The sequence below is a fragment of the Heterodontus francisci genome, chromosome 8 (genome assembly GCF_036365525.1).
Source record: "Heterodontus francisci isolate sHetFra1 chromosome 8, sHetFra1.hap1, whole genome shotgun sequence".
NCBI lineage: Eukaryota > Metazoa > Chordata > Chondrichthyes > Heterodontiformes > Heterodontidae > Heterodontus > Heterodontus francisci.
In genome coordinates, this window is record NC_090378.1 from 93,228,975 (window position 1) to 93,251,336 (window position 22,362).

The 22,362-nt window shown below is 44.4% G+C and overlaps 1 protein-coding gene across 9 annotated transcripts in view; it reads right to left on the reverse strand.

Moving 5' to 3' along the window:
• Positions 1–22,362, reverse strand: part of nos1apa (nitric oxide synthase 1 (neuronal) adaptor protein a) — a 442,663-nt gene that overhangs the window by 31,120 nt on the left and 389,181 nt on the right. For 7 of the 9 annotated variants that reach the window (XM_068037734.1, XM_068037735.1, XM_068037736.1 and 4 more), the window contains one exon: positions 21,455–21,604. In XM_068037734.1, the coding sequence (XP_067893835.1) occupies positions 21,455–21,604 (150 nt within the window). Of the gene's footprint in view, positions 1–21,203; positions 21,605–22,362 lie in introns of those variants that run through there. The other 2 variants (XM_068037740.1, XM_068037739.1) reach the window with 1 other exon arrangement.

The window sequence follows — 22,362 nt, forward strand, 5'->3', positions numbered from 1 at the left end:
TAAGTGAAAGGGTGTGGTGGGGGGTGGGGGGAAGAACAAAAGAAAAGGTCTGTGATAGTGCAGAGATTAAATGATAAAGATGTCATGGAACAAAAAGCAAAGGGAGTGGTAATAGTGGTAGTAAAAGACAAAGCATTTATCTGGAGAGAGTGTTACTAGCAGAATAATGACTAGCTCTGTCCAAAAGCAAAAACATGTTTATGACTGGCACATGGTAAAAAAACAATCAAAATGGCAGTCATGATCGGAAGTTGTTGAACTCTATGTTGAATCCAGAAGGCTGTAAAGTGCCTAATTGGAAGATGAGGTGCTGTTCCTTGAGCTTGTGTTGAGCTTCCGCGGAACACTGCAGCAGGCCGAGGACAGAAAAGTGGGCACGACAGCAGGGTGCTGACTTAAAATAGCAAGCAACTGGAAGCTCGGGGTCATGCTTACGGACCGAGTGGAGATATTCCGCAAAGCGGTCCCCCAATCTGCGTTTGGGTCTTCCCAATGTAGAAAGATAGACTTATTCAAACATTGCTGCATTCATTTTATCATAAATGATATTCCTATTCAAATACCTCCATGACTCAATGAAACAGAGTATTCCACAGGCTCACTTTGAACAAGTCTATTAAGCTTCTCCAATGGTAGGATGGAACTGTTCCACATAAAGCAGCAGTGTCTCCATTATTATGTGACTATTGGAAAGTGTGGACATTAGGCAAGGGCACAATCAGGCTTGCTCTGGAACCCTGGAATAGCTTGCTGACACTCAGCACCTAGGCTCATAATGTAGACCTAGTATTGAGCAATGAAACTATATCCCAGTGCAAATCACTGCCTTCAGAACCAGGACCGGGCTACAGCAAGGAAAACAGGCCTGTATTGTTGTAAGATAGTGTATGGTGAAAAGAACTGTCTGGCATGTTGTAAAATCAAGGTTAAAAGATGAAAAAGGACAATTTTCATTTCCAGGCCCCCACTGTATTCCTAACAGGCACAGCATACCAGAGATACACTATGCCTGAAAGGGAAGGAGTACAACCCATTTTCCTGATCCGGGACATTTTTGCAGGCTTGGGGCATCTCCCATGACATTGCTCCGGGATTAGGAAAGGCAACAAAAATCAAGATGCAGGCCTGAGGTCTCTGGCTACAGTCCTAACAATTAGCAATGGGGCTTTCTGGTGGCAGAAGGCCGCATGGCCCCAAATAGGGCTGTTGGTGGGGGGAGGGGGGGGAAGAGGATTATTTCAATGGCCCTTTGTGCCCTTCTTTCCTTGGGGTCGTTGAGACACTCACAAACTCTCCATTCTGTGGAGGGTTCTGGTGCACGGCCCACCTTCAGGTATTTTCGGCAGCCCTCCATGTGGGCACCTGCATGTGAAGTCAGAAGAAAGCGAGACAGGAGGTTTGAAATGTTGCCTTCCACCTCAGAGACGTTGATATCTGGCTCCAATGCCTCCTACGGGTGCAGGCCAAGTTGTGTAAGATTGAGGAAGCGCTGGGATTGCAGGAGCAGTCTGGTGGAGGCAGAGGCCTGGTAGAATGGCCTCTGCCCTTGTATCCCCTTTGATGTGCCTGGGAATTGAACACTCCCCAGGCAAAATGGAGAGGAAATTGTATCTTAATAGCTTGTGCTACTGAACCTCTACTTGATGTGCTGATTCCCGGGATGAGAGGGTTGTCTTGTGAGGAGAGATTGAGTAGACTAGGCCTCAGAGTTTAGAAGAATGAGATTAGATTAGAGATACAGCACTGAAACAGGCCCTTCGGCCCACCGAGTCTGTGCCGAACATCAACCACCCATTTATACTAATCCTACACTAATCCCATATTCCTACCAAACATCCCCACCTGTCCCTATATTTCCCTACCACCTACCTATACTAGTGACAATTTATAATGGCCAATTTACCTATCAACCTGCAAGTCTTTTGGCTTGTGGGAGGAAACCGGAGCACCCGGAGAAAACCCACGCAGACACAGGGAGAACTTGCAAACTCCACACAGGCAGTACCCAGAATTGAACCCGGGTCCCTGGAGCTGTGAGGCTGCGGTGCTAACCACTGCGCCACTGTGCTGCCCCAAATGTAATCTAATTGAAACATATAAAATGCTTAAGGGACTTGAAGGGTTAATATTCTAGGAGGATATTTCCCCTGGCTGAGGTGTCTAGAATTAGGGGTCACAGTCTCAGAATAAGGGGTCAGCCATTTAGGACAGGAATTAGGAGAAAATTTCTTCACAGATAAGGTTTCTTTGGAATTCTCTTCCCCAGAGAGCTGTGGATGTTCAGTCATTGAGTATATTCAAGACAGGGATTGATTAGTTTTTTGGGTACTAAGGAAATTGAGGGATATGGGTATAATGCGGGAAGGTGGAGTTGAGACAGAAGATCAGCCATGATCTTAGTGAATGTTGGAGCAGACTCAAAGGGCCGAATGGTCTTCACCTGCTCCTATTCCTTATGTTATGTTTTGATGGAAAAGTGGCCCTGACCTTTTCCATACACTTATTTTTACTTCCTTAACACAGATCACTTGATCTTTTCATTGAAAACTATCGGTGAGACATTGGCCATCTCAATTTCTCTGACCCCCTCACTCACTCTAACCTGTCCCCCTCTGAACTTGCTGCACTCCGTTCTCTCAGGTCTAACCCGGACATTGTCATCAAACCTGCAGACAAGGGTGGTGCTGTTGTTGTCTGGCGTACTGATCTCTACCTTGCAGAGGCTCAGTGCCAACTCTCAGACACTTCTTCCTACTTCCCCCTGGACCATGACCCCACTACTGAACATCAAACAACTGTTCACAGGACTGTTACTAACCTCATCTCCTCTGGAGATTTTCCCTCTACAGCTTCAAATCTCATAGTCCTGCAACTCCAGACAGCCCACTTCTACCACCTTCCCAAAATCCACAAACAGGACGTCCCAGCAGACCCACTGTTTCAGTCTGTTTCTGTCCCACTGAACTTATTTCTCCCTATCTTGACTCTATCATTTCTCCCCTGGTCCAGTCTCTTCCCACCTACATCCGTGACTCTTCTGACGCCCTACGTCATTTTGACAATTTCCAGTTTCCTGGCCCCAACCGCATCCTCTTCACTGTGGACGTCCAATCTCTCTACACCTCCAACCCCCACCAGGACGGTTTGAGGGCTCTCTGCTTCGTCCTTGAACAGAGGCCCACCACCACCCTCCTCCGCCTGGCTGAACTCGTTCGCACATTGAACAACAACTCCTTCAACACTCAATTCCTTCAAATAAAAGGTGTTGCTATGGGTACCCGCATGGGCCCAAGTTATGCCTGTCTTTTTGTGAGATATGTCAAACATTCCTTGTTCCAGTCCTACTCAGGCCCCCTTCCTCAACTCTTTTTCTGGTACATTGATGATTGTATCGGTGCAGTTTCCTGCTCCCGCCCTGAACTGGAAAACTTGATCAACTTTGCTTCTAATTTCCACCCTTCTCTCACCTTTACATGGTCCATATCCGACACTTCTCTCCGCTTCCTCGACTTCTCTGTCTCCATCTCTGGGGATAGGCTGTCTACTAATATTCATTATAAGCCCACCGACTCCCACAGCTACCTTGACTACACTTCTTCACACCCTGCCTCCTGTAAGGACTCCATTCCATTCTCCTAGTTTCTCCATCTCCGACGCATCTGCTCTGTTGGTGCAACCTTCCATGACGGTGCTTCTGATATGTCTTCCTTTTTCCTCAACCAAGGATTCCCTCCCACTGTGTTTGACAGGGCCCTCAACCATGTCCGGCCCTGTCAAACACAGTGGGAGGGAATCCTTGGTTGAGGAAAAAGGAAGACATATCAGAAGCACCGTCATGGAAGGTTGCACCTCTACCCTCACCCCTTCCCCTCCCTCCCAGAACCGGGACAGGGTTTCCCTTGTCCTCACTTTCCACCCCATCAGCCTCCATATCCAAAGGATCATCCTCCGTCATTTCCGCCACCTCCAGTGTGATGCCACTGCCAAAGGCATCTTCCCCTCCCTCCCCGTCAGCATTCTGAAAGGATCATTCCCTCCGCGACACCCTGGTCCACTCCTCCATTCCCCCCACCACCTCGTCCCCTTCCCACGGTACCTTCCCCTGCAATCGCAGGAGGTGTAATACCTGACCATTTACCTCCTCTCTCCTCACTAGCCAAGGCCCCAAACACTCCTTTCAGGTGAAGCAGCGATTTACTTGTATTTCTTTCAATGTAGTATACTGTATTCGCTGCTCACAATGTGGTCTCCTCTGCACTGGGGAGACCAAACGCAGACTGGGTGACCACTTTGCGGAACATCTCCGCTCAGTCCGAAAGCATGACCCCGAGCTTCCGGTTGCTTGCCATTTCAACACTTCCCCCCTGCTCTCATGCTCACATCTCTGTCCTGGGATTGCTCCAGTGTTCCAGTGAACAAGGTCAAGGAGCAGCATCTCATTTACCGATTAGGCATTGATAATTTCAGAGCATGACGGGCCCCCCATTTTACTTTTATTTTTTAGTTATTTTTTCTTTTTTGTGTTTATTTTATTTTAGTTTGTTCAGTTTGTTTCTACTGTGCCTACCCACTGTGTTTTTTTTTTATGTTTGTGCTTGTGGCTGTTCAGTTTTCAGTCCATTAACACCCTATCTGTACTAATGCTTTGTCTTTCAGCACACCATTAACATATTGTTTGCCTTTGCTCCAAGACCTTCTGGTCAGCTATTCTGTGACCTTGTCCTATCAACACCTTCTCTTTTGTTATCTCTTGCCCCACCCCCGCTTTACTTGCCTAAAATCTTTTACATTTCTTATATCTGTCAGTTCTGAAGAAGGGTCACTAACCCGAAACGTTAACTCTGCTTCTCTCTCCACAGATGCTGCCAGACCTGCCGAGTATTTCCAGCATTTCTTGTTTTTATTTCAGATTTCCAGCATCCACAGTATTTTGTTTTTATGATCTTAGTGAATGCTGGAGCAGACTCAAAGGGCCAAATGGTCTTCACCTGCTCCTATTCCTTGTTATGTTTTGATGGAAAAGTGGCCCTGAGCTTTTCCATACACTTCATTTTTACTTACTTAACACAGATCATACCTTACTTGGAATCTACAACTTTAGTTTCTTGTTGTTTATGTATAGTTTGGTCCATGACCCTAACTTTTCTCCCTAGTTCTGACCAGTGTGCAATATCCCCGCTTCCCCATGCCTCCCCTGACTCTCCTAGTTGGGCACCGTGGTACATTTTACCTTGTTAAAGGTTTTATTTAAATACAAATCATTGTTGCCTCCAATGTTTGAAAACATAAAGTCCAAAAAGGCAATTACACTGCTGATGATTGAAATCCTTGTCCTGAACATAAAGTTTAGAAAAAACAGTTTAGGTCACATCATTTAAGATCTCAAGTCAGTCCAAAATATTTTTTGCTTTCTTTAGGCCTTCCTACTGCACCTTTCTTTTCTTCTCCCTCCCTCCACCCCCCTCACTAGATGTTCTTCACTGCAGATCTGCAATAATGCAGACAGTCTCATAAACTGGGCCAATTCTCACAGCAGGTCAAGTGTGCCAGTGTAGTCAAAACATGGGCTCACGTAAGCAACCCTACAGGAAAACCACTAATAAATGAATAGGCAGGAAACCTTTATTAATCTGTAATGATTTTAAGACAAAGCCACAAAACAGATGGTTGTATTGAGTCTACCACACTTGCCTACTTTTAAACAATAACAGCTGCTTCTCGATTACCGATGCAGAGTCCATTAAAAAGCAGCGTCTAAATGATTTCCATTAGTTTTCCAAGTGCTTAGTTTCATAATCTTGCACTTGGCTGATCTGTATTGTAAGTGATAGGCTGATTTATTTCTGACCTAATTTTCGTTCAATTATAGGCAAGTTCAAGGGCACACTGCAGAGATTATCGATAGGAAAGAGTAGAGCTTGGCTGCTGCTGATAGTATAACATAGGTCCACATTTACCTTCAACCAGCAACAGGTAAGAAACCAAAAATAATTTTGGCTGACCCAATGACTACACACAAGCTTCTATTCTCTGTCAGTACAAAAAAATACAATTTTTTTCATCTCAAAATACTTTCTTATTTATATACAGAAAGTGGAAGCGAGCTGGGTATAGACATACATAACCCCTAGACATCCCTGCTAATTCTGGGATGCACAATTGTGTAATACTCTGATTGGAAAATAGGGAAAAATACACTCTCCACACTTCACAGTTCCAACGATGCTATTAGCATATATTACTATGAAACAGAGCTCAGTTCTAGATACAGAACAAGGAGAAGAACACAGTTCTTTAAACTCTCTGCCACTTATTACCTCCTCATAACTGAGTGCCGTTTGCAGCTTTCAAAGTAGTCATTGGTTTTACAGGAACATCTGCAGCAGCTATGCTGTAGATACGTTTCAATAAAATTAAAATAAATGTAGAGAGTCACAGGTTATTTCTCAGTCCTTATTGTTCTCAGAAACAGTTTTGTCACATTTTCCTGACTGGAGTCATTATGCAAAAAGGATCTGCAAATGTTTTGACAATCTCCATTTTTGTGTCTCTGTACCTGTACCATAACCCACATGCTTACCACAAGCCAAAAGACTTGCAGGTTGATAGGTAAATTGGCCATTATAAATTGTCACTAGTATAGGTAGGTGGTAGGGAAATACAGGGACAGGTGGGGATGTTTGGTAGGAATATGAGATTAGTGTAGGATTAGTATAAATGGGTGGTTGATGTTCGGCACAGACTCGGTGGGCCGAAGGGCCTGTTTCAGTGCTGTATCTCTAATCTAATCTAATCTAATCTAATCATTAAATATGAGACGCTAACTTGTGAGTCCTCTCCGAAGGGTACCAGCAGTAGCTCCCCTAGTGGACAGCAATGGAAGACCATCCATCAGGTCTGACCCAACTCTAAAACGCTCAACTCATCCCCCACCCTGCTGCTTCCACCAACTCAACACCTTTCATTAATTATTAATCCTCTGGTATTAAAAGGTGGTTTCAGCTTTCAAGAACTCAAGTCCCTCCTTTCATTGAAAAATCCCATACCTTTCCTGGTCTGTTTTAATTCATGTCTATTAAGAATTATAATGTAACACAACTAGATACTATATGCTTCTCAGCACAGAACGATCTTAGAATAAGTCAGAGTCACAGAGTCATTTACGGCACAGAATTCGGCCCATCGACTCCATGCCAGCTCCCCATAGAGCTATTCAGTCAGTCCCGCTCCTTCGCCCATTCCCCATAACCTGCAAGTCGATTTCCTTCAAGTGGCTATCCAATTTCCTTTCAAAGTCATTGACTGTCTCCGCTTCCACCACCCTTGTGGGCAGCGAGTTCCAGGTCATCATCTATGAATTATCTTTTAAACTGAAAGTCAAAGGAATTGTGGCACTCTATACCCATATGGCAACAACGATAACAAAAGCAAACTATTTCATTTGCCATGGTTTTCACCTCAGGAAAAAAAATTAAATAAATGGTGAAACATTACTCAAGGGCGAAGGTAAATGTGAACGTTACTTTTTAATTCCAAGTGCTCTCGCTTTTGCAGAGCCGTTTTGATTTGTATTTTTTTTATTAAAACGTGTTTCTCCAAAGCTCTGCAATTCTGGAGCAGCTCTCAGGCCGATCTTCAATTAAAATCTAACCGCTTTCACTGGAATGAATCCAGGATTCACATTGATATGAGACAGTGGCGTAGTGGTAATGTCACTGGATTAGTAATCTGGAGGCCCAGTCTAATACCCTAATTCCCACCACAGCAGCTGGTAGAATTTAAATTCAGTTAATTAAGACAAGTCTGAATTGAAAGTTAGTCTCAGTTACGGTGCCATGAAACAATCATTGATTGTTGTAAAACCACATCTGGTTCACCAATGTCTTTTAGGGAAGGAAATCTGCTGTCCTTACCTGGTCTGGCCTACATGTGACTCCAGACCCACAGCAATGTGGTTGACTCTTAAACATTCTGAAATGGCCGACAAGCCACTCAGTTGTCAAGGGCAATTAGGGGTGGGCAACAAATGCTGGTTTTGCCAGCGACACCCACATCCCATGAAAGAATAAAAGAAACTAGGGTGGTCTAGCAACCAGCGAAGCCCAATTGGAGGGTCTCCATTTCAGGAAGGAAACTGATGTCTTAAAGAACATACCAAACAAACATTCCCAATTTTGTTCTATAAAATGGGGAAAGTTTCAGGTTTTATGGAGAGGTTATAGAAGCTGAGATTGTTCTCCATAAAGCAGAGAAGGTAAAGAGGAATTTAATAAAGGTGTTCAAAAATATGGGGGGTTTTGATAGAACAGATGAGGAACAACTGTTTTTACTGGCAGGAGGGTCAATAAACAAAGGACACAGATCTAAAATAATTGGCATAAAAGCTGGGGGGAGATGAGGAGAATGTTTTAATGCAGCAAATTGTTATGGTTTAGAAGGCATTGTTTGAAAGAGTGGTGGAAGCAAGTTTGAGAGTAACTTTCAAAAGAAAATTGGATATATTCTAAAAAAGGAAAAATGTGCAGGGCTATGGGGAAAGAGCAGGGAAGTGGGACTGAGTAGATAATTCCTTCAAAGAGCTGGCACAGGCATGATGGGCTCCTTCTGTGCTGTAAGATTCTATGATTCTAAGTGCTTTGAACTAAGTCCCCTTGACTTTCCTTCCCCTTAAGTGAAAAATTAGTGACAGAAGGACAACACTACAGTGTAAAACACATCAGTTTTTACTAGTGTTATGGGGTGGCAGTGGCAGGGGGGGCAGGCATGGAGGCAGTGGCAGTGGTTAGTATTACACACACACAAGACAGCTATTGCTTCATCCCTACACTGTTTTAAAGGGCAGTGTCTTTATGAGAAACTGCTAGTCAAGCCTTCAGTGTTTTGAGAACAGTAGCGTCAAAGGAGCTGCAATTGTTATTCACCATAGTATCACCTGAGATATGTCACTGCCGACAACCTGCAGTTGTAAATAAAGTTTTAGCCAAGTATTTTTCATGAAGACTTTAAAATCTATCCACTCCCTTTTTGATTCTACCTTACAGCTTCTGCAAAGTAAACAACCTGTGTTTGATGTTTTCATCTCTGTTTTAAAAATAATAAATAAATCAGAACTAAGAGAGCCGGCTTCTCAAAAGTGTATTGATAAATTTCTTGCTAATTATTTGCAGATGCAAGCCCTCTTGTACAAAGTGTGTCGCTGCATGTCGCATGGCTGTGAGCAAAAGGATGCACAGCTCCTTCCACATACAGCATTGCCCTTTCAACAATGTGGGGGTTGATTAAAAAAAGCAAGCGAAACACCGCAAAAAAATCTGTTATAAACCACAACAAATTGGCACCTCTTTGCAGTCATTGAAGAAACAGATCTGAAAATCCAATTTGTACAGGACCTACTGCCAAGCCACCAGACTGAGCTAATGATGTTGGCATTTCACAGGCGACCTTCACTTAATCTCCTCTGCCGCATCCGGCCCGGTGAGGCTAATAAACCTTCACTTTACACTCAGCATTATTCATAATCCATTATAAATTCTGTGTGGATGTGGCTGATTTAAACAGTGCTGTATTCACACAGAAGGAATTGCGATATGGCAAACACAAAGTAAACTTTGCTTCTAAACAAACTAGATTTTAAAACAATAGTTAACGTAGTAGGTAAAACAACATTAGATTAAAAAGTACTGGTTCAGATCCTACACTGGCTGTATGTACATCGGTTATAGACAAAATAAGTTATTCAGTCTATAAATGTAGTGGCTTCTCGTGCAGCACAACCACTGCAGAGAGAATGGGAAGGTGTCAGTATGCAGTCATTTATAGCTTACAATATTGTCGTGCTAGGCCCCCACCTGCCAAGAACGAGGCATATTAATTTTGTCATGAACATTGATTTTAAACTGTTATTGGAGTTAAAAAAGGACTTGTTAAACAGATCAGCCGTGGCTGGAAAAGACATTTGCACATTAACAGACAGTGTTTGGAAGGACAAAGCAGCCATTCCCTGACATTCAACCCACAATGGACTTTTGATCACCAGACGTTGAAGGTAGGGGAGCTTGCATTCCAGGTTGACTGCTGAGATGGCCAAATACACAAACAGACATGGTCAAACCAGCTAGTCACATGACTAACCTGCTTGGCCACCTGAGTTTTCTGAATTTGTACAAACAATTTGGGTAGAGTGTCCGTTTGCTCCTGGACTGAGAAGATCTCTCTCCTGTCTTCTCCCATCTCTTTATCACAAGCCTCTGAATCTACTGAAGGCACATGAACCCCAAGAGAAAAGTCTCCTACAGCGAACAAGGTTTAAGAAGAATACTGGGCCCCAACGAAAAGCAAGATCTATCTACAATCAAGGACTCTACACAGAGCTCGAAGAACCGTAACAACAACTCTTCAGATATTGCCTCAAACTTTTCCACTTTATTTCTTCTGATTTCTTTCTGACTCTATCTGCATGAATGTGTTGCGGGTGCATGCTAGCGTGGGCACGTCGTGTATCTGTAGGCGTCAACCAAACTAGAGTTCAAATTTAATAAAATTTCACTTTTCTTCTTTAAACCTGAGAAAGCCTGTTGTGCTGGTTTCTTTGCCTTATAATTGGAAAGCGGTGAACAAGGAATCACCAAGGAGGAGCTAAAAACATGGTTTAAAATTTAAACCCTTTTACAGGAAGCCCAGGTGAAGGCTGAAAGGGAAGCCTAGACCTCTTTCTCACCTGGTCAGAATAAGAAAATTAATGCACTTCAGTTATTCAGAAGCCACACCTATAGACCTGTATGTTTGCCAAATCACCCTCACTAATCACAGGATTTAAAGAGAAAGAAGAGAATCATTTTAGAGTGACTAATCCTGAATAGACAAATCTAAAGGGCGGCACAGTGGCGCAATGGTTAGCACCGCAGTCTCACAGCTCCAGCGACCCGGGTTCAATTCTGGGTACTGCCTGTGTGGAGTTTGCAAGTTCTCCCTGTGTCTGCGTGGGTTTCCTCCGGGTGCTCCGGTTTCCTCCCACATGCCAAAGACTTGCTGGTTGATAGGTTAATTGGCCTTTATAAATTGCCCCTAGTATAGGTAGGTGATAGGGGAATATAGGGAGAGGTGGGGATGTGGTAGTAATGTGGAATTAGTGTAGGATTAGTATAAAATGGGTGGTTGATGGTCGGCACAGACTCGGTGGGCCGAAGGGCCTGTTTCAGTGCTGTATCTCTAAACTCTAAACTAAACTAAACTGAACCACTGTTCTGAGGTCAGAGTTAATGTGCCCAATATTTCAGTACTGAAGTGAACTAAAATCAATTAATGTGTAACGTGACAGCAAGCTGTGTTTGGACTTGTAGTATTTACCATGTGTATGCCATTATGGTATCCGACATCGAATCCATATAATGGTGTAAAAGTAATGGCTGAGTTGGTAACACTCTCAGCTCTGAGTCAGAAGGTTCTGTGTTCAAGTCCCACTCCAGGACCTGAGCACAAAAATAAATCAAAGCTAACACTCCAGTGCAGTGCTCAGGGAGTGCTGCACTGTCAGAGGCATCAGCATTCCAATGAGACATTAAACCAAAGTCCTGTCTGCCCTCTCAGGTAGATATAAAAGATCCCAAGGCACTACTTTGAAGAAGAGCAGAGGAGTTATCACTGGAATCCTGGCCAATATTTACCCTTCAATCAATAATCACAAAAACAGATAATCTGGTCATAATCACCTTGCTGTTTGTGGGAGCTTGCTGTGTGCAAGTTGGCTGCCACATTTCCTACATTACAACAGTGACTACACTTCAAAAGTACTTCATTGACTGTAAAGCACTTTGACATGTCTTTTTTCCAAGATATTCAACTGCTTCTTGCTCACTGCTCTGATTCCGATATAGGGGCAAAAATACAGATTCCCCACCCTAGCATTGAATACTTCCAATTATCCCATTTATTAAATAAAAATTCAGCATACTAAATGGATGCAATCCATTGACAAATGGTACCTGGATGTGGAAACTCCAGCTCTACAGAGGGGGCATTTCAGAGAACAATGTTTCTGGGAGGATGCCATTACTCATTCGCAGCTATGTCACCAGCTTACACCAAACACAAATCAGAGTACACAAAGCTTCATGAATGCACAAGTCCAGTGCAGCCCATTGGCCTATGACTGCCAGGGAAAGCTCAAAGGTTAGAAAGGTATCACCTCTATTTGTTAGGGAGGGGGAGGAAAATAATGGGAACTTGATCCAGGAAAGACAAAGCCTACCAGCTTGAATGGGGGAAAGGATTAGAACCAAATTCAGCTGGGTTTGGAGGAAGAGAGAATTGCCAGCTCAATTTGAGATGGAAGAGAGATAGAAGAGTGTAGGTTGAACTGAAGGGAGGGGTGAAGGAAGAGTGAGTGAAGGAGTGGGGAGATGGGGGTAGAGAATTTCTGTGAATTGAATACAGATAGAGATGGGGTGAGACCCTGCGCAGGTGAGCTACTGCAGCAGAGCAGGTGAGTTTCCATGGGAAGGGGAATGAGTTTCCTTTGGTGAGTTCCTATGGTGGTTTCTGTGGGGGGGGGGGGGGGGGGGGGGGGGAAGTGGGATGGTAGGAGATCCTGGTTGCGGAGGGTGGGTGGGTGGTGTGCTGCGGGGGAAGGTCTCGCAGGGGGATGGAAGGAGTTTGCGGGGGGTGGAGAGGTAGAGCCTGTGGGGGAATGGGAGGAGATCCCCTTGGAGGGCGTTCTGTGAAGGTAGGGGGGAATTCCCCCGGGGAGGGGGGATGAATTTCCTTGTGGGGAGGGGGAGTTCCCTCAGGAGGGATTGGAGGAGCTCCCATGGGCTGGTGGGGGGGGGGGGGGGGATTGGGGAGAGAATGATTCCATGGGGGGAGTGGGGAGTACCCACAAGAAATGTTTCACCCATTCATCTGCTGTAACTCCAGTGGAAGTGCCATGAAGAGATGGTGGAAACAGTGTTTACCAAAGCAGGTATTTGCTTCCAGAGTGGGTTTCAAAAAAATGTGTGTACATTACCTGCATTGAGTGATTGAAAAGAGATTTTGTCAAACATTTTTGTGGTACTATTTATTTCCCACAACCCTTTTCTCACTGCATCACAGCTGAACATACCCTATTGCAACTGGCTCTGGAGTGAAGCATCCAACTGCCACCAGCAATACCCGTCCCTGCATGGCTACAAAGTACGGTGACTCGGCCCTACAGCTGTACTTTAAAATATTCAGTGGGTTGCTTTACGTGTGGCAACCACAAGCAGGTTCTGCAGTTTGAGGTTGTAGATTCTGCAGTTTGAGATTGCAGATTCTGCATCATGCGAATGCGGAGTCTGCAGTCTGAGCTTGCAGATTCTACAGTTTGAGATTGTAGATTCTGCAGTTTGAGATTGTGGATTCTGCTGTTTGAGATTGTAGATTCTGCAATTAGAGATTGTAGATTCTGCAATTAGAGATTGTAGATTCTGCGGTTTGTGATTGTGGATTCTGCAGTTTGTGATTGTGGATTCTGCAGTTTGTGATTGTGGATTCTGCTGTTTGGATTTTCCAGTTTGAGATTGTGGATTCCGCAATTAGAGATTGTAGATTCTGCAGAGTGAGATTGTGGATTCTGCAGTTTGAGATTGTAGATTCTGCAGTTTGAGATTGTAGATTCTGCAATTAGAGATTGTAGATTCTGCAGTTTGAGATTGTAGATTCTGCAGTTTGAGATTGTAGATTCTGCAGTTTGAGATTGCAGATTCTGCATCATGCGAATGCGGAGTCTGCAGTCTGAGCTTGCAGATTCTACAGTTTGAGATTGTAGATTCTGCAGTTTGAGATTGTGGATTCTGCTGTTTGAGATTGTAGATTCTGCAATTAGAGATTGTAGATTCTGCGGTTTGTGATTGTGGATTCTGCAATTAGAGATTGTACATTCTGCGGTTTGAGAATGTAGATTCTGCGGTTTGTGATTGTGGATTCTGCAGTTTGAGATTGTGGATTCTGCAATTAGAGATTGTAGATTCTGCGGTTTGAGAATGTAGATTCTGCGGTTTGAGAATGTAGATTCTGCGGTTTGAGAATGTAGATTCTGCAGAGTGAGATTGTGGATTCTGCAGTGTGAGATTGCGGATTCTGCAGTGTGAGATTGCGGATTCTGCAGTGTGAGATTGCGGATTCTGCGGTTTGAGCTTGTGGATTCTGCGGTTTGAGATTGTGGATTCTGCAGTGTGAGATTGTGGATTCTGCAGTTTGAGATTGTGGATTCTGCAGTTTGAGATTGTGGATTCTGCAGTTTGAGATTGTGGATTCTGCAGTTTGAGATTGTGGATTCTGCAGTTTGAGATTGTGGATTCTGCGGTTTGAGAATGTAGATTCTGCAGTTTGAGAATGTAGATTCTGCAGTTTGAGAATGTAGATTCTGCAGTTTGTGATTGTGGATTCTGCTGTTTGGATTTTCCAGTTTGAGGTTGTGGATTCTGCAATTAGAGATTGTGGATTCGGCAGTTTGAGATTGTGGATTCTGCAGTTTGAGATTGTGGATTCTGCAGTTTGAGATTGTGGATTCTGCAGTTTGAGATTGTGGATTCTGCAGTTTGAGATTGTGGATTCGGCAGTTTGAGATTGTAGATTCTGCAGTTTGTGATTGTGGATTCTGCTGTTTGGATTTTCCAGTTTGAGGTTGTGGATTCTGCAATTAGAGATTGTAGATTCTGCAATTAGAGATTGTGGATTCGGCAGTTTCAGATTGTGGATTCGGCAGTTTCAGATTGTGGATTCGGCAGTTTGAGATTGTGGATTCGGCAGTTTGAGATTGTGGATTCGGCAGTTTGAGATTGTGGATTCTGCAGTTTGAGATTGTGGATTCTGCAGTTTGAGATTGTAGATTCTGCAATTAGAGACTGTAGATTCTGCAATTAGAGATTGTAGATCCTGCGGTTTGAGAACGTAGATTCTGCAGTTTGAGATTGCGGATTCTGCAGTTTGAGCTTGCAGATTCTGGAGCGTGAGATTGTGGATTCTGCAGCTTGAGATTGCGAATTCTGCAGCTTGAGATTGCAGATTCTGCAGCTTGAGATTGCGGATTCTGTAGTTTGAGTTTGCGGATTCTGCAATGTGAGCTTGTGGATTCTGCATCTTGAGCTTGTACATTCTGCAGTTTGAGCCTGTGGATTCTGCAGTGTGAGCTTGTGGATTCTGCATCTTGAGCTTGTACATTCTGCAGTTTGAGCCTGTGGATTCTGCAGTTTGAGCTTGTGGATTCTGCAGTGAGAGATAGTAGATTCTGCAGCTTGAGATTGCGGATTCTGCAGTTTGAGCTTGTGGATTCTGCAGGTGTGGCTTAAAATTGAGTGGTAGGCGGGAGTTGGATCATTCCTGACCCCTCCTGCCCCTGCTGTAATTTTACGCAGGGCGGCAGCGGCAAGATACGGACGACCGCCCCAGGCCAGTCAAGGCCCTTATGTGGCCAATTAACTGGAACTTAAGGGCCTCCCCGCGCTGATGTGGGTATTTTACCCTTGGCAGCTGGATTGCAAAAGCCTCAAGGACCCGCCTGGTGGCCAGTACTGATTGAGCACCCTGTGTCCCACAGAGGGATGCCCCTGAAGCCTCAACTGCACCCCAATGCACAACATTCCCATTGTCCCCCTAACTGACTCCCTCATGCCTCGCTGGGGCCTGGCTGATTGTCCCCAGTGAGGCCCTAAATTCTTACCTGTCTTCTGGGGTTGTCCTTCACCATGCTTGCGATGACTGGATGTAGTCCCAGCAGTGGCCACCACTCCCGGTGACGCTGCTGGGACTGAGCTGCCGGCCTGCTGATTGGCTGACAGCTCCATTAGGTGGGACTACCTGCCTCAAGGCTGTGGAAATACCACACAAGACCAATTAACGGCCTGGGGAGCGAAAAATCCCGGCCTGGTTCCCCAGGGCTGGCAGATGCATTCTTGCCACTGACTTTTCAGCTGGTGGGCAGGGCCTCTTGCCCAATGAAAAATTCAGGCCAGAAGGTTTTACAGACACTTTCTCACTGGCCCATGCAATATGCATGTGGAGATACACAATAGAACAAATGGTCCCTAGTTGAGTCAACCATTAAGCCAATGTAACAATAGACTTGCAGAATAATGTATTTCTTTACAGTCTTTCACTTTTATCTTATTTCTCATTCTCCCTGCCAGGTAGATAAATTTAGTACATTAAAGAACATGTTGGGTTGAGTAATTTGAGATGTAACATGGTAAGTGCAGCATGCTTGGGAGGAACAGGCGACTTTGGATCATTGCTTCCTAAAGCATTTCACCATGGGAGTCTTCCTTGCCACATGTCTGGGCCAGTTGTAGACGAAGTGATTGCTATGATAAGTCAACAACTCCATTATCATTGTAGCTAGTGACTATCCAGCTGGTAGAAGGTGAATTAGATGGACCTTAGTCTTTCTTCGTCTGAGAATCATTCATTCCCATTTCTATAGGCAGTTACTGTAACATATTCACTCCCCTAGCTGCCCAAGCTGGATCTGAGAATCCAACCTAAGTGCTTGGTCTGTGGCCTTATGGTCAAGAATAATATTCTTCATGGATGCAGCAGGAAACAAAGCCCAATCTAGGTTGGGATGCCCCACCATGTGGTCTGCATGAGAGCCGAGAACACACTGGACACTGCTTTTGGTGGGCTAGTTAGTGGGATTGAGACGAAAACCTTCAACTATAGCAGTTTGAAGAGAGCATCTTGCCAAACCTGCTTCTCTTCATTCGTCTTCTCATTTTCGAAATGCATCATCATACTGGAATGTTCAACACAGACTATGAATAAAATGATCATAAAAATGCAATCAAGTATAGAATAATAGATAAGGTGATTACATGGCACTAATATGAAATCAAGGAGATTTATATAATGTCAGAAACCACAAAGGTGGAGTTAAGAGCGATTTGTAAGCAGAAATCCCTTGCTGATATCGGTTCTAGCTAGAATTTGTTCAGTTTCAGTTTTATGCGAGGTTTTATTCTTTTGCTCCTGATGCCATCCATTGTCTTAATTCACATTAAAAAAAACAAAATGATTCCTGACATTGCAGTAGCCCTCTGACGCACATGCGCAGCTACATCTTGCCAGGACTAAGTGGCGCGTGCTCAGGATGATGTCATTGCACAGCGCCAACGTCACCGCATATCCATCGCCTGGTCCATCATCGTGCATGCAGAATAAAGCGTCATCGGGTATCCAGCCCCCCACTCAGTTGGAGGGAGCGGCTGAATGGGACACTTTGAGGCTGGAGCTCAATCTCCGTCACTCGCTTTCACCCCACAAGCCGCTCTCCCCCCTCAGCAACTCGCTCCAAGCCTCGATGCTTCCTCCTACTCCTCTGTCCGATTGTTCCTTGCTTTGTGCCATCCTGCTCTCCGGCCACTCGCTCCCCGCTTCCCCCCTCCCCCACTTCAACCGCTAGCTCCAGGCCGCGCCGCTTCCCTCCTCTCGGTCACTCGCTCCTACATCGCCCCATCACCCACTGCGGCCCGCCTTGCTTCTTCGGGCGGCGCGTGGTGACTGATGAACACAACAGAACTGATACTGTTAAAGGACTGGAATTTGGGACATTATCATAACAGTGACACAAGATAACTGCCATCATGTTAAGAAATCGGGGAGGCCATTGTTGCAACTAACTGGCCCCAGAGCGCAGCATTCACTCCTGTCAAGACAGGACAGAAATCCCTTTCATGGATATTAGCTTTGGAGCCTGGATTACCTCACCTTGGTGGAGCTCATTGTTCTCGGTCAGGGAAATCACATCAGCACTAAATGGATCTGTCTGGACCAGGCAGGTAACAGAGGAAAGAGGTTAAAAGGTGCTAATTGCTGGCCAACCAGCAGGATGGCTTCAGGAAATGTGTTCATGATATTTCAATAAGGATCATCATAAAAAGGACAAGATCGAAGGGTTTGGCACTGCAGTTATGTGAAGAAGGACGGGGACTGGTCATCTCAGGTCCGGACCTACAATCAACATTGGTAATGACCAGCCGTGTAGGTGATTGTCAGTTTTTCAGTCAAATCCTGAAGGGGTTTGTACTGTGGAGACTGTAGTCGAGAAGGAGGGTCAGGAACGGTCAACCTGGCTTGTGGACCTACAATTCTCACCGGAAGGACCAACCGCATGGAGGATTGTAAGTGATCAGCCAAATCCAAGGGGTATTTGGGGCCGAGAGTTTTAAAACAATTTTAAGTGTAGCAACCAAATCCTGGGAGGGTTTTTGGGTTTTGAATTGAGTGAATGTGGGGCAGAAACGTGAGGTTTTGCCTGTGGTTTTTTCGAAAAGGTTTATTTTATAAGTCATGGGGACTTGTGTGTTTGGGTGAGCGCCGAGGTTGAATCATGGAGGGATTTAAATCGGACTAACTGATCAAGGTGTCATGTGGTGTCCTTTAAATTAGTTTAGAGTTCTTTGTAACAGTGCGTTAGGAAGGTTTTTGTTTTTTTAAATAAACAAATTTATGGTTAAGCCAAACCGTGTCATGTGCAATTTTGTTCTTGTAATTCCTAAAGTCCAAGAACTGTAGTAAGGGGGTATGGGAATGGAACCTCTTACAGTGACTGAAGAAACGTGGGAGTGAGTGGCCTGAGGAGGGAAGCAGTGCGGCCCAGAGCTAGCGGCTATGGGGTTGGGGCAGGGAGCGAGCAGCCGGAGAGCAGGGTGGCTCGAGCGGGGAACAATTGGCCAGTGAAGTGGGGGGGGGGAGAGCAGCGAGGTCTGGAGCGAATAGCTAAGTGGTGGTGGGGCGGGGGGGCAGAAGTGGCCAGTGGGGAGGATGGGGAGAAAGCGAGTTGCCGAGAAGGGAGAGCGGCCAGTGGGGTGGGAGATAGTAGACTGCATTCGGGTGAAATCAGTCCTGGTCAGTCATATAAAGAAATCACAATAACGAATTGGCAGCACATTTTATACTCTGCCCGATTTTCAAGCGGGGTGACAATTCACTATCTTCCAATGGAAATTCAATCATAAACTTCCTTTTATATTTAATAGGATTACTGGAATATTAAATGGATCTGAGGATACAGTTAGTATCCGATAACTATATAATAGCATATTACTGGGCTTCCATCCAACTTAATGTAAACTAGTTTACTAGAACGATCTAGCCATAAGCATTTCCTGTGATAAATTGAGCAGGGCCATCTTTAATCCTGGCAGCTGTCTGAATGCCGCAGACACTGATGTTCCAGTTGAAGAGCCCGCATTTGCGCATGTGCAAGTACTGCGCCTAGTGGTTGCGTTGTCAGCAAAAACAGCCTTAAAATAAAATCAAAAAACCCCAAGTGCTTGAAATATGAAACATCATTGGTAGCAGAAATGCTTGTAGAAGAGGATTAACCCTGGAGTAGTGACACATCCAAGGAATTTGGAACTCTGTGTCACCTTTTTAAAAAAGATTTTAGTTGAAATACAGTGATCATGAAAATTCCGTAAATTCCTCAATAAGCTATTGAAATGTTAGTCATAAAATATCTAATTGCCATATTAAAATATACATTTAAATATTCTGTTATATAAACCAAGACTTCTCCCCACCTACCTTCTCTCCCTATTCCCTTCCACAATTATTTTCTGTTATCTACAGCCCCTATTTTATTCTATTTCATCCTTTATCTTTCATCTTCTTTGTTTTATGCATTTAAAATCATTTGCCGATTGGTTGAATATGATTTCTAAAGTTTGCTTTATTTTCCAAGGCAGTTGAATGGAGATTACTGAAGGCCATCCTAATGTGTCAGTTAAATGACAAGTCAAAATTCTGATCCATTTTGAGCTGACTTTGCTGACTCCCAATACATACAAAGCATCCAGTGAAATAACCTATCAGTAGCCGTCTAGGAGACTGCAGTGTGATCAATGGGAGGTCATTAGTCCAACCATTGGCAGCTAAGTACAAAGAATTTTCCTACCCGTGTATTATAAACCAACAGTTGGCACTGTTTTAGATTAAAGAAAGATTTCCTCTCCTTCCCTCGTCCAACTGTTGTGTGGAAAGGGCATGATTTATCAACTCACGACACACTAACGTCCTCACGTTGGAGAAAGTTCACTGCATTGGTTACATGTGGTTGTATCACAACAGAAGGGAGAGGCAGTTTCTCTGGGTCATCAGCTGCCAAAACCATGATAATTCAAGCTCCCTTTAAACCAACAGCCGAACAGTTTTTTGTAGGTAGTTCTGCTCCTATGTCCATCATTTGAGTGGCTAACCTTGCTTTGTGGAGGGGGAAGAATAAGAACTGCATTGCAGCCTCTTTATGTGATGACATCACATGATAACTTTTGAATGACTGATGGTCATGGTGCAGCCAAAATGAAAATAAAAAGATTTGCCAAATACTTTTTCTCAAAGAGAGGGCCCAAAATTAATAATGTATCTACATATAGCCAGATACATACGAGTGAACCTGCTGCCAAGACACTTTGGAAGTATATGGGACCTTTCTGTGCCCTACAGTGCTTTTTAAATTATTTTTAATTTGACACAAGATCTGGACTTAAGGATGTAAAATCTTTGTAAGATTCCCACCTGCATTATTTTAGATAGTGTGTTGGGGTAATTGGTTTTCAGAGAGATGTACAATCCAGAACCACAAATCCTTTCAACTATTTGCCTTTAGTGCCACGTGATCCTCAAGGTTATTCATGAACTGACTATGACAAGTGAACAAGCATTAGGTGCAGACTTTCCACTCCTGTCAGTTGCTAACTAACAAAATGCACTATTGACAAGTAAAGTACTGGTGTGGCCTGCAGCTAGGATGGAATGACCTTTAGTTCGGTTTTTCAGTGATTGTGACTTCCAAACACAAGTAGCCACTTTATTGTTGGTTCAAAGGTTTCAGTTTAAAGGGACAATACCTATACCGATCTGATTCACTAATTGTTGGATAATCATATTTCTGCAACCTTCTTCTTCATGTATTTTTAAGCTTCTACCATTTCTCAAAGTTTAAAGAATGTGATGATGCTTCATTTTTTTTTAAACTTAGGAAACTAGATATTTAAAGAAGCAAAGTACAGACTGATTTTAAACAGATTGCGCAGTGAGCAATATCAAATGGTGACTGTCACTTTAAACAACAGGGTGATGTAGTGACTGAAAATCCATCGCCATTATTTACATCTCTGTCTGGTTGACCATTGGAACAGGTCAGTACGTGACATTTGAATTTCTTTTGTAAATAGAACCACAGGCTTTTACACTGCAATTTCATCATCAAGACAATCCCCCATATCCTGCCTCTTCAGCACACTCATTAACCGAACTGACTCTTCATTTACCCAGTAGTCCCTTTCCTCACTCTCATCGGTATTAGACTCGTATTCAGACGCTATTCCTGACTCTCGGAATTTGATCAGCTCCAGGCTTCCCATGAATTCTTCATGGGACTGCTCGTCATTGTGCAGGAAATGGAAGCACTCCAGTTTTACCAGACAGTCATCCATACCTAGTGGACTTCCCAGAGGAAGGGGGAGGTCCATTCCGTCACATAGCTGCGGCAGGCAGATGTCTTCGGGTTTGGGCGTTGTGGGGTCGCACAGCACTGGCGGCACAGTCGATCGATAGGTGATTTCCAACAAACTGTCCTGCGAGCCCGCTAGAAAAACAAGAGAAAGAGAGACCATGTCATGGTGACTGCTAACAATACCCCTTTAGCTTGAAGTCCTAATTCCCACAGCCATCTCTTCAGAGAGTGCTGGAGAAGGGGGTGGGGTGGAAGGCAAGGGGAAACCCAATGGAATGCAGCCAGTGTGAAATCGGATACTAAAGATGGCACCAGACTCCCCCTCACGCAATCTGTTACAAAGTTGTAAGAAATATCTGGTGGGGTTGAATGTGTTGATTGTAAAAGTCAGCTTGAGACAACCGCCTCCTTAAACTTGAGGCAATACTGACACTTAGTTTGGATAAGTGTCTGAAAGTGGAGTCACACCATCAGGACATCTTTAAAATTGTTACAAAGGTTCAGCCGCCTGAAACGTTGGGCTGAATTTTACCATGGGCTTCAGGACCCCCCGTTGTCGGGTCAAAAAGTGGGTCCCGTGACCACAATTGCTGGCATCGGGACCGGCTTGGCGATTTTACTACAGAGGGATTCCTAATTGGCTGCCCACAGGCCTGCTGTCCAATTAAGAAGGGCAGTTGGGCTCCTGAAGCTGCCAGCCCAATCAGAGGAACAGCAGCTATGAAGCCTCAGCAGCACCACTGGCAGAGGTGGGCAGTGCTGAAGCAGATTGGAGACCTCGAGGGTGCCTCCAAATGGAGGTGCCTTCAGGCAGGTAAGTCAAAACTAAAATTCAAGATGGCAGAGGGCGATGGGCCCAGCAGGATGGAGGAGAAACCCCTCAGGGAGAT